The 12,098-nt window shown below is 38.2% G+C and overlaps 1 protein-coding gene across 2 annotated transcripts in view; it reads left to right on the top strand.

Annotated features, from left to right (window-relative positions):
- LOC109206336 (serine/threonine-protein kinase ATM) overlaps window positions 1-12,098 on the top strand; it is an 87,074-nt gene that overhangs the window by 52,472 nt on the left and 22,504 nt on the right. For both annotated transcript variants that reach the window (XM_019369168.1, XM_019369160.1), the window contains exon 51: window positions 11,047-11,156. In XM_019369168.1, the coding sequence (XP_019224713.1) occupies window positions 11,047-11,156 (110 nt within the window). The remainder of the gene's footprint in view (window positions 1-11,046; window positions 11,157-12,098) is intronic.

Below are 12,098 nucleotides of genomic sequence, written 5' to 3'. Positions count from 1 at the left end.
GGGAGCATTACAGGAATGCGACACAAAGGTGTAAACGCAACAATATTACCTATATAATATTTGTGATGCCTTTGATCAATATTCCTAATAAAGATTTGGTTAAATAATGTGGATTAAAAGTGTTTTTTTCATACAGTTAGTTAGTTGTTATGTAAATAAGAATCGTCCTACACGGAATAGGTGTAATGTAGGTATTGTTTATTGTTATAAATAGGGGTACTTGTATTATAGTTAACGTACATCAATAATATAATTTTCCCGTGTCATATTTCTTACATGGTATAAGAGCGGCAGTGAGAAAAATCCGGGAAAGAAAACCCAGCCGAAATAGTCGTCGTGCTTCAATTCCGGTGACCTCTTTAGGGTTGTTTTTCGTAAAACCAATTTCCATCGGTGTTCTACAAAAACCAACACCACCACAAGGTCCCCCAGCCCCCGGCGACCAAACCCCAACAAACACCTCCGGCAACCGACTTCTCACGCACCGCCATGCGCCGATCAGAGACAATTTTTTCCGACGAGATCTTCTCCACGTGCCGGGCGGTGGAGCCCTTTCCGGCCACTTTTTGAAAAACTTTCTCCAAAACAGTTGGACCGCCTAGACTACCTGTAATTCTCTTTTTTAATTCCGAGCACTTTGAAAATTTTCCGGCAATTACAGTAGTTTTCCAGCAGCTACAAGATTTTTCCGGCAGCTACATAGTGTTTTTCTGGCAACTACAGTTGATTCTTTGTTTTATTTGGTGCTAATTTGCCTTTTGGAGTTGATGTTTTTGGGTCTAAAAACACTGGTTCTGGAAGTTTAGGTGTGATGATTACCTTAGAACCTTTAATGGGAAGTTCAAACTATTTAGCTTGGGCTTCTTCTATCGAGTTATGGTGTAAAGGTCAAGGTGTTCAAGATCATTTAACAAAAAAGGCTAGCGAAGCAGATAAAAAGGCAGCACTTTGGGAGAAGGTCGAAGCTCAGTTATGTTGTATCCCGTGGCGATCTATTGATTCCAAGTTGATGCCATTGTTCCGTCCATTCCAGACATGTTATTTAGTTTGGGAAAAAGCTCGTACTTTATACACTAATGACATATCTCGTTTCTATGATGTGATACCGCGAATGACAAGCTTGAAGAAACAAGAATTGGATATGTCTACTTGGGACAAGTACAGGCAGTCATGGAAGAATTTGAGAAGTTGATGCCAGTTTCTGCTAGTATTGAAAAGCAACATGATCAACGGCATAAGATGTTTCTAGTTCTTACACTCGCTGGACTTTCTAATGACCTTGATTTAGTATGTGACCAGATTTTAGCTAGCCCGACTGTCCCTACAGTTGATGAATTATTCTCTCGATTACTTCGCCTTGCTGCAGCATCAAGTCACCTAGTGATCTCACAACGGAAGTATGCCTTAGACATTCTTGAGGAGACAAGAAGGACATGCTGTAGACATGTTGACACTCCGACGGATCTGAATTCTAAATTTTTGCCAGGACAGGGAGAGCCGCTTAGCGATCCTGCAAGATATAGGCGGTTGGTTGGTAAATTAAATTATCTCACAGTGACTAGACCTGACATTTCCTTTACTGTGCGTGTTGTAAGTCAGTTTATGGATTCTCTTTGTGATAGTCATTAGGATGCAGTTGTCTGCATTCTTCGATTTATAAAATCGGCTCCAAGTAAAAGGTTATTGTTTGAGGATCGAGGCCCTGAGCAGATCGTTGGATACTCAGATGTTGATTGGGTAGGATTACCTTCTGATAGACATTATTTGCTTATAGTTACATGTGTTGTCTATGCAATATTTATTTTAATATATTTTTTTTTAAATCCCTCTTCACTTCAAAAAAGCGAGCGCTTCGCTTCTCGCTTCTCTCTTTAAGCAAAATGGGGGTTGTCGATTTTCCTCGCTTCACGTTCTTCACAATACTGCTTACGAGCTAGATAGACATCAGACAGCAAACTTATGTTATTAAGACAATAAATTGGTTACTGCTATCACACTACTGTACACTAATGGGGCACTATTACCTAGTTTTCTCCATCCTTCTTCATGGTATAAAATAGAGTTTATAAAAGTAACAAATTAGGTCCTTGTCTAAATAAAAGAAACGTAAGAGTTAGTATGTGTGCGAAATATGACACGGAAAAATTATATTATTGATGTACGTTAATTACTTAATTATAATATAAGTACCCCTATTTATAATAATATACAATATCTACACTACTCCTATTCCAGGTAGGACTATGCTTATTTTCATAACAACTAACTAACACGTTCTTCACAATACTGCTTACGAGCTAGATAGACATCAGACAGCAAACTTATGTTATTAAGACAATAAATTGGTTACTGCTATCACACTACTGTACACTAATGGGGCACTATTACCTAGTTTTCTCCATCCTTCTTCATGGTATAAAATAGAGTTTATAAAAGTAACAAATTAGGTCCTTGTCTAAATAAAAGAAACGTAAGAGTTAGTATGTGTGCGAAATATGACACGGGAAAATTATATTATTGATGTACATTAATTACTTAATTATAATATAAGTACCCCTATTTATAATAATATACAATATCTACACTACTCCTATTCCAGGTAGGACTATGCTTATTTTCATAACAACTAACTAACACTCCCCCTCAAGCCGCATACATGTTACATATATAACTAATACGAGGACCAGTGAGGGACTTGGTGAAAATATCTGCAAGTTGATCACTCGACTTCACAAACTTTGTAGCAATATCTCTAGTCAATCTCAATGTGTTTAGTTAGCTTGATTATCGCACACAAGTTCCATCTGGCTAATTTCACCAAATTTCAACTCCTTGAGCAATTGTTTGATCCAAACTAGCTCACATGTTGCCATAGTCATTGCTCGATATTCTGCTTCTGCACTAGACCAAGTACTTACATTCTGTTTCTTGCTCTTCCAAAACACCATATTGCCTCCTACTAAATCAATACTTCAATGTAAAAACTAAAGAGTAGCATCAATTAAAGCACAAAAATGAGCATCCTATTCTTCTACAAGATTGTCAAATTCTTGTATTCCACTATCATTATTATATTGCTCGTCATCTTCTTCAACTCAGTGTTTTGGAGAGCGAGAAGCGGAAAAAAGCGAGTAGGCCTCGCTTCACCGAAGCGAGAAGCGGAAAGCGAAGCGCGCACTTTTTTCATGTGAAGCGCAATTTAGTACATAATAAAAAATATTAAATAGGCATAGATAAATGACCAAGAATTAAAAAAAAATAACATACTAAGCAAATGTTTCAATTCTTAAAATAACATTGGACTTTTGTGCTATTGCCAATTGCAACTCCATACGCCCAAGCTGGAACTTTAGTTTGGCTTGATGCCATTGGATAATGAATTAGAATTTACAACAATCACCAAAAAAAAAACAAAAACAGAACTCGCAGAACAGGGCAGAACAAGTGAACAACAGTTTTTTTTAAAAAAACAGAGCAGTAGCATAACTAGAAAACATGGTAGAATAGAGTAAAGAAGAACCGAAAAGAATTAGAAAAGAAGAAGAGAAACGAGTTACGAGAGGAGTCGAGAGGAAGCACGTAAACCGGAGAAAAGCAGAAGAGCAAGAGAAGAGAAACTTACCTTGAGCGAATAAGAAAAGAACTGAAGAAGAGATGTCATAGGATGTTTTGGCTTGTAGCAGTAGCGAGAAATGTTTTGGAAGAAAGGTGCGTAAGTGTATTTGCAATTTTTTTTAGAAAAAACCCTAGGCAGCTACTGGACCTCGCTTAAGCGAGCTTTTCTCGCTTTTTTCCTCGCCTCGCTTCTCGCTTTTTTGCCTGAAGCACTCGCTTTTTTTCAGATGCCTCGCTTTAGGTCAGAAAAGCGCAGACTTTGCGCCTCGCCTCGCTTCAGCGCTTTAAGCGAGAAGCGCTCACTTTTAATAACCCTGCTTCAACTTCTTCTTCTTCATTAACTAGGGACAAAGTAGATGCTTCTTTTCTCTTCCTCTGTGAACTTGAAGTTGAGGTACTCCCCCTCAAACCATAAATCCTCTCCCCAATTCCACACGCCTCCGCAACATCACCCTAAGTGAAATCAGAAGTTTCCTCAAATACTTCTTTATTAGCATCATCGATGTTGTCCAAACTAATTGGATCAATTACATTGCGAGCGTTGTAACGACGCCTCAATGTTCTATTGTACTTAATGAAGACTAGATCATTGAGACGCTTCAAGGTTAGTTTGTTCCTCTTTTTGGTATGAATCTGCAAATAATAAGTAATTAGTAAGATTAGGACCACTAAGAAATAATTAAATTATCTCAATATACTAAATCTTTCTTCTTAGTTCTTACATGTTCAAACACGCTCCAATTCCTTTCACACCCGGATTAACTACATGTTAGACTTAGAACCTTGATGACAAACTTTTGTAAATCTGGAGTGGAATGGCCATATTGCTTCCACAATTCAACTTTAGAAGTAGAACAAATATTCGAAACATAATATTGATAAAGAAATAACTTATTAACTATAAAGCAACATATAAGCACTCGCGCACCTAGTGAGGTCATCTTTCTTCGTCTAATCGCCGTGTTTTTCCCAAAAAGTTGCTCAACATTCCTATAAGTACTAAATTGCTCTGTTGTTTTATCTTGTACGGATAAATCAGGTATCAACTTCTCAATACATATAATGTATCGCTTCCACAAATCTTCATCTCCTAGAATCCTCTCTTCATTGTTATAAAACAGTTCCGGGTTCAAAACAAGTCCAGCTGCATGCAAAGGGCGATGAAGCTGACTGTCCCACCTTTTATCTGTGATCTCAAAGACTCTTTTATATTTTCTTTGATCACTAAAATAGGCTTGAATAGCCTCCTTTGCACTATCCATTGCTTTCTAAAGGTAGCCCATTGGTGGCCTTTGCTCCCCATCCACCAAACGAAGCACTTCAAATAAAGGACCACCAATCTTCAATGCATGACCACATTGTTCCAGAATGAAGTAGAAAGTATAATATCTGCAGATTCTCTCCCTTGAGCTTCCGTTCCATAGGCACTGTTAGTGTACTCATCTAAAACAAACAACTTCTTCAAATTGCTTCTTTGCTGATACATCCTATGCAAAGTCAAGAAAGTGGTAGCAAATCTTGTCTTTGCAGGTTTCACCAAGCTTCTTTGTTTAGTGAATCTCCTCATCATATTCAATAACAAAGGCCTTGAACAATATAGGAATGCACTCTAATTGCCTGATTAAAGGCTGAACTGAGGGGTCCTTCCTTGAAAATGTCACCGAAGATCAAATTAATGCAATGTTCTGCACACGGAGTCCAATAGATATGCAGGTACCCAATAGACATCAAATCACCAGCTTTAACATTTTCACTGGCGTTGTCCGTCACAACTTGAACAATATTTTCTGCTCCAATAGAGTCTATTGTACTCTCGAACAAAGAGTACATTTTTGTTGAATCAGTCGAAGAGTCGCTTGCATCAACGGACTCAAGAAACATGCTTCCCTTAGGAGAATTCACCAAGATATTGATGATTATTTTTTCCATTTTTTGCCGTCCACTTATCCATCATAATGGAACAACCAAACTTGTTCCATTCTACTTTGTGCTCCTCCACAATTTTGTTAGTCTCTTCCACCTCTTTTCTTTTTTTTAGATAGGGACCTCTAACTTCATGATAAGTTGGAGGCTTCATTCCTGGACCATATTGACCTACGGCTTCAATAAAAACAGAAAAAGTGTCAGTATAATTAACACAATTAAAAGGAAGACCTGCATCATACATCCACCCGCGCAAACATTGTAACTAAACGATTCCTCAAAATCGCTTTGGCATCAATTTGATGATTACCACTTTTTCCTCCCTTTATCTCCGGATTTTTGCGGGAAGTAACAATCCATAGGGCCTTTGGTCTTGCCAGTAGATCCACAACTAGAAGACATTGTTTGCATCCTTCCCCGCTTTTGTGATTTTGATGGAAGCGACGAAGCATCATCACCTTCTTCCCTTTCATCATCGTCATCATCAAGATTATACAATCCTTGTTCATGAATCATTTGAGTCTTTAACTCTTTTTTTTTTTTTGAAGGTATGCTTTCAATTCTTCCTTCACATGCGATGGAACTTTAGGACAAGATGCGACATTTGGATTACCACCGATTAGATGCGCTTTTTGACAATAGATCCCTCCATTTGAATTCTTGTCAGGAAAAAGACATCTAATTGCCATCTTGTTGGTCTTGCTAACTCTTGCAGACTAAGCCCAAGCCGGGTCTTCCCTATCTTCTTTTGGTGCCATTAAAAGAACAACTACATAACACATAAGAAAGGCAATAAGAACTATGAGTGAAGGATATAAAAATAAGAGGAAGGGCATAAAAACAATGAAAGAAAAACTGGGCAGCATTTCAACGAAGAGGAGAAGACTGAGAAAGAAGAACCGAAGGTAAAAAAAAATTCGTCAGCATTTCGCTGCTATTTGGCTTTTTCCGTCTCTCTGAGCCGATGGTCTATCAGAAACAACCTCTCTGTCCTATCGGGGTAGGGGTAAGGTCTGCGTACACATTACCCTCTCCAGACCCCACTTTGTAGGATTTTACTGGGTAGTTGTTGTTGTTGTATTTCGCTGCTATTTGGACGTTGAAACAGTGAAAGAAAAAGAAAAAGAAGAACAAGAAGAAGGAAAATCATCACATACCTGTTGCTGCTGAATCTCTATTGAAGACTTGAAGTTGAAGAACCCTAGTCGCCTCTTTAGACTCTCAGATGCTCTGCTGGTCGTGTCTTAATAAAAGAACACTGAAAACCCTTCTTTTTTAATTAAATAGGCTGGCAGCTCTTTAAAACAAAGAAGTGCTCGCTTGCATCGCTTCGCTTTGCTTGGTCGCTTCTTGCTTTTTAGTGGGAAGCGCACACTTTTTTCTACCTGAGTCGCTTCATATGGCAGAAGCGGGTATAGGGTTGCTTCGCTTGGCTTCTCGCTTTATGGGAGGAGGCGACCGCTTTTCACAACCCTGCTCATAAGCTTAGGTAATAGTGCCCCATTGGTGCGCAAAACCGTGATACTAACGACCAAACTTAAAAAGTTTGTCTTCCAAATCAGCTTGATGTCTGATTATGTGTCAGACTTATGCAGTACCATACATAAGATGACTCAAATGCTCAGCTGAAATACAGTTTTCCATGGGGTCATGTTATGCGTCGACCTACAGATGCCCCGGTCTGTAGGAGTGAAATTATAGTAGGGGAAGGTGTTAAAAGGGGACAAGGTAGACCTAAAATCACATAGAAGGAAGTTGTCTCGAAAAACCTACAAAACCTTGGAATTAATGTAGACTTGGCTAACGATAGGGAATAATGAAAGCAGTGATTAAAAAAGCGCTCGCTTCCTCGTTATAAGCGAGAAGCGAAGCGAGGCGTGAAGGGCAGCGCTTCAGGTAATTGAAGCGACTCTGGTACGAAAAAGCGACCGCTTCTCTGTAAAAAGCGAGAAGCGGTGAAGCGAGAAGAAGCGTCCGCTTCTATGTTTAAAATACCCAAGCCCTATTTTATTAAAAAACGAGGTTTCTAAACCGTAAACACTGTCTGGACTTCTTCAACAACAGCGAGACTAGGGTTTTTCTTCAGAAACATCAGCGATTTCTTCTTCTCTTTTTCCTCAACTTTTGATTTCTGAAATAATCTCAAAGCATCAACTAGGGTTTTTCTTCTTCTTCTTCAACAGTACAGGTATGTTCTGCTTCTGCACTTCTGATTTTCAGTCTTCTTCTTCTTTTTCTTTTTCTTTTTCTTTCTAAACGTCCAAAAAGCGGCAAAATGTTGGCGAATTTTTTTTTTACCTTCAGTTCTTTCTCAGAAAATTTCTGCCCTTTTTTCCAGTTTCTGCCCAAAATTTCTGCTCAATTTCTGCCCAATTTTTAATTTTTTATATCCTTTATTCTTAGTTCTTATTGCCTTTCTTATGTGTTATGTAGTTGTTCTTTCATTGGAGCCAAAAGAAGATAGGAAAGACCCGGCTTGGGCTTACTCTTCAAGAGTTAGCGAGACCAACAAGATGGCCATTAGATGTCTTTTTTGTGATAAGATTTCAAATGGGAGAATCTATCGTCAAAAAGCGCATCTAATCGGTGGTGATCCAAATGTCGCATCTTTTACTGTAGTTCCGGGGCATGTGAAGGAAGAATTGAAAGCAATACCTTCAAAAAAAAAAAAAGAGAGTTATAGACTCAAATGATTCATGAACAAGAATTGTATAATCTTGATGATGACAATGATGAAATAGAAGAAGGTGACGATGCTTCTTCGCTTCCATCAAAATCACAAAAGCGAGGAAGGATGCTTCCACCAATGTCTTCTAGTTGTGGATCTACTGGCAAGGCCAAAGGTCCTATGGATTGTTACTTCCCGCAAAAATCTGGAGATAAGGGAGGAAAAAGTGATAATCCTCAAAGTGATGCGAAAGCGATTTTGAGGGATCGTGCACTTACAACGTTTGCCCAGTGGATGTATGATGCAGGTCTTCCTTTTAATTGTGTTAATTATACTGACACTTTTGCTGCTTTTATTGAGGCCGTAGGCCAATGTGGTCCAGGAATGAAGCCTCCAACTTATTATGAAGTTAGAGGGCCATATCTAAAAAAAGAGGTGGCAGAGGTGAACAAAATCGTGGAGGAGCACAAAGTAGAATGGAACAAGTTTGGTTGTTCCATTATGATGGATAAGTGGACGGCGAGAAATGGAAAAATGATCATCAATAACTTGGTGAATTCTCCTTAGGGAAGCCTGTTTCTTGATTCCGTTGATGCAAGCGACTCTTCGACTGATTCCACCAAAATGTACTCTTTGTTCAAGAGTACAATAGTCTCTATTGGAGCAGAAAATGTTGTTCAAGTTGCCACAGACAACGCCAGTGAAAATGTTAAAGCTGGTAATTTGATGTCTGCTGGGTACCCGCATATCTATTGGACTCCGTATGCAGCATATTCCATTAATTTGATCTTCGGTGACATTTTCAAGGAAAGACCCTTCAGTACAGTCTTTAATCAGGCAATTAGAGTGCATTCCTATATTGTTCAAAGGCCTTTGTTATTGAACATGATGAAGAGATTCACTAAACAAAGAAGCTTGGTGAAACCTGCAAAGACAAGATTTGCTACTGCTTTCTTGACTTTGCATAGGATGTATGAGCAAAAAAGCAATTTGAAGAAGTTGTTTGTTTCAGATGAGTACACTAGCAGTGCCTATGGAAGGGAAGCTCGAGGGAGAGAATCTGCAGATATTATACTTTCTCCTTCATTCTGGAACAATGTGGTTCATGCATTGAAGATTGGTGGTCCTTTAGTTAAAGTGCTTCGTTTGGTAGATAGGGAGCAAAGGCCACCAATGGGCTACCTGTACGAAGCAATTGATTGGGCAAAGGAGGCTATTCAAGCCTCTTTTAGTGATCAAAGAAAATACAAAAGAGTCTTTGAGATCATAGATAAAAGGTGGGATAGTAAGCTTCATAGCCCTTTGCATGCAGCTGGACTTGTTTTGAACCCGGAACTGTTTTATGACAATGAAAAGAGGATTCTAGGAGATGAACCTTTGTGGAATGGATACTATGAATGTATTGAGAAGTTGATACCTTATTTATCCGTACAAGATAAAATAACAGAGCAATTTAGTATTTATAGGAATGTTGAGCAACTTTTTGGAAAAAAACATGGCGATTAGACAAAGAAAGACGAAGTCACCAGGTGAGCGAGTGCTTTTATGTTGTTTTATAGTTAATAAGTTATTTCTTTATCAATGTTATGTTTCGAATATTTGTTCTACTTCTACAGTTGAATGGTGGAAGCAGTATGGTCATTCCACTCCAGATCTACAAAAGTTTGCCATCAAGGTTCTAAGTCTAACATGTAGTTCATCCGGGTGTGAAAGGAATTGGAGCGTGTCTGAGCATGTAAGAACTAAGAAGAAAGATTTAGTATATTGAGATAATTAAATTATATCTCAAATGTCCTAATCTTACTAATTACTTATTATTTGCAAATTCATACCAAAAAGAGGAACAAACTAACCTTGAAGCGTCTCAATGATCTAGTGTTCATTAAGTACAATAGAACATTGAGGCGTCGTTACAACGCTCGCAATGTAATTGATCCAATTAGTTTGGACAACATCGATGATGCTAATGAATGGCTAACTGGAGTCCCGAAAGATCATACAGATGAAGAAGTATTTGAGGATACTTCTGATTTGACTTGGGATGATGTTGCGGAGGCGCGTGGAATTGGGGAGAGGATTTATGGTTTGAGGAGGAGTACCTTAACTTCAAGTTCACAGAGGAAGGGAAAAGAGGCACCTACTTTGTCCCTAGTTGATGAAGAAGATGACGAGCAATATAATAATGATAGTGGAATACAAGAATTTGACAATCTTGTAGAAGAGTAGGATGCTCATTTGTGCTTTAATTAATGCTATTCTTTAGTTTTTTAATTGAAGTATTGAACATTTACTTACAATTACATGTGTTGTATATGCAGGATTTATTTTAAATTCCGCTTCACTTAAAAAAAGCGAGCGCATCGCTTCTCGCTTCTCGCTTCTCGTGAAATGGGGGTTGTCGCTTTTCCTCGCTTCACGCTCTTCACAACTTTGAATGAAAGAGAAAAATCCATATATGTGATACCTACTAGTTGGGAATAGGTTTTAGACGTGGTAGAGAACTTTAATACTATTATTATTAATATATTATTATCTATATATATAGTTAGCTTGTTTTTTACTTTCACTTCTATTTTATTTTGATAATGATGATGATATGAGTTGAGCTTAAAGAAAGAAATGAGGATTCATATCGCCGACCCCAACTTGTTTGGGACTGATGCATAGTTGTTATTGTTGTTGTTCTTTGTTTGCATCTGCTTATTGTTGTTGTTCTTTGTTTGCATCTGCATGCTGCACTCTGTGGACAGAAACATGTCTACCACTGCTTCTACCAACGTTCTTTACATGCTTCATGTTATGATTGGTTCCTCATCGAGTGTTGCTTGTGCTATTTGTAGTATGAAGCTGCTTGGCGTTCTGGAAATTGGGATTTCTCACTACTTTATGGTGAATCCAGTGTCCTCTCAATTCAGCATGGAGGTGACCATTTCAATGAAAATCTCCACAGGTATGATCAAGTCTTGCACTTATTAAAGTTCTAAATTGGTATTAGCCATGTTATCAACTTTGACATAGCAAGAAAATGCATAATGTTAAAAGGAACTATTACCAAGTTTCTAGGATTTCTTTTAAAGTTTTTTGGGATCACTTTCTGGGTACTGTTGAAGCCGGTTGATTCATGGGGTCTGCTTTGTTCATTTGATTGTGTGGTGCGTGAAGTGTTATATCTTGATTACACCCTGTACGGAGGTATACAAATGGCAATATTGATATTAACTATGTAGCACTCAAATGAAACGGCACGCCTTTAAATGAAGCGTACCACATTCGTTAGCAATAATAAACCCAATAAAGGTTTGGGTCGAATCCCGCAAGGAGTAGGTGTGTGCTAAAATGTCCAAATGCGTGTAAACTTGGTGATTCTTAAAGTAATCTTCAAACAAAAGAGTGGTGATTCAATTACTTCTAAAATTACTACTAAACTAGGCTAGGAATTTTATCGGACACGTAGTATGCAAGTAAAGATTTAGTTGTGACTATTAAAAGAAAGGCACTAGGATTGCTCCCTCTTTGTGTGGGTTATGTTTGGCCATAATTTTGATACTTTTGATACTTCCATTTTTCACTTGGACTTGGTCTTCTTTTGCCATAATTTTGATACTTTTCATTCTTTAAGCTCACTCAAAGCTTCATTAGCTGAAATTGAGCCATTCAAAGCATAATAGTCCATCTATTCCAGCAAATGGGGCATAAAACTCTATAAAAGCACAAGAGAAGTTAGCTAAAAAGCTAACTTATCAACGGCAGCGAAGAAAATAACCAGTGTAAATTGCCTCTGGTTCAAATTATCCGGAAATAAAAGCCTCTGGTTTAATCCTCACAGAAATGATACACAAATACAGGACCTACCTAAATTGTTGAAATGGATTCAGCTCCTAGCTCCTCTCTC

The sequence above is a fragment of the Nicotiana attenuata genome, chromosome 2 (genome assembly GCF_001879085.1).
Source record: "Nicotiana attenuata strain UT chromosome 2, NIATTr2, whole genome shotgun sequence".
In the NCBI taxonomy this organism is placed as follows: domain Eukaryota; kingdom Viridiplantae; phylum Streptophyta; class Magnoliopsida; order Solanales; family Solanaceae; genus Nicotiana; species Nicotiana attenuata.
This window is presented reverse-complemented; position numbering and strand designations above follow the sequence as displayed.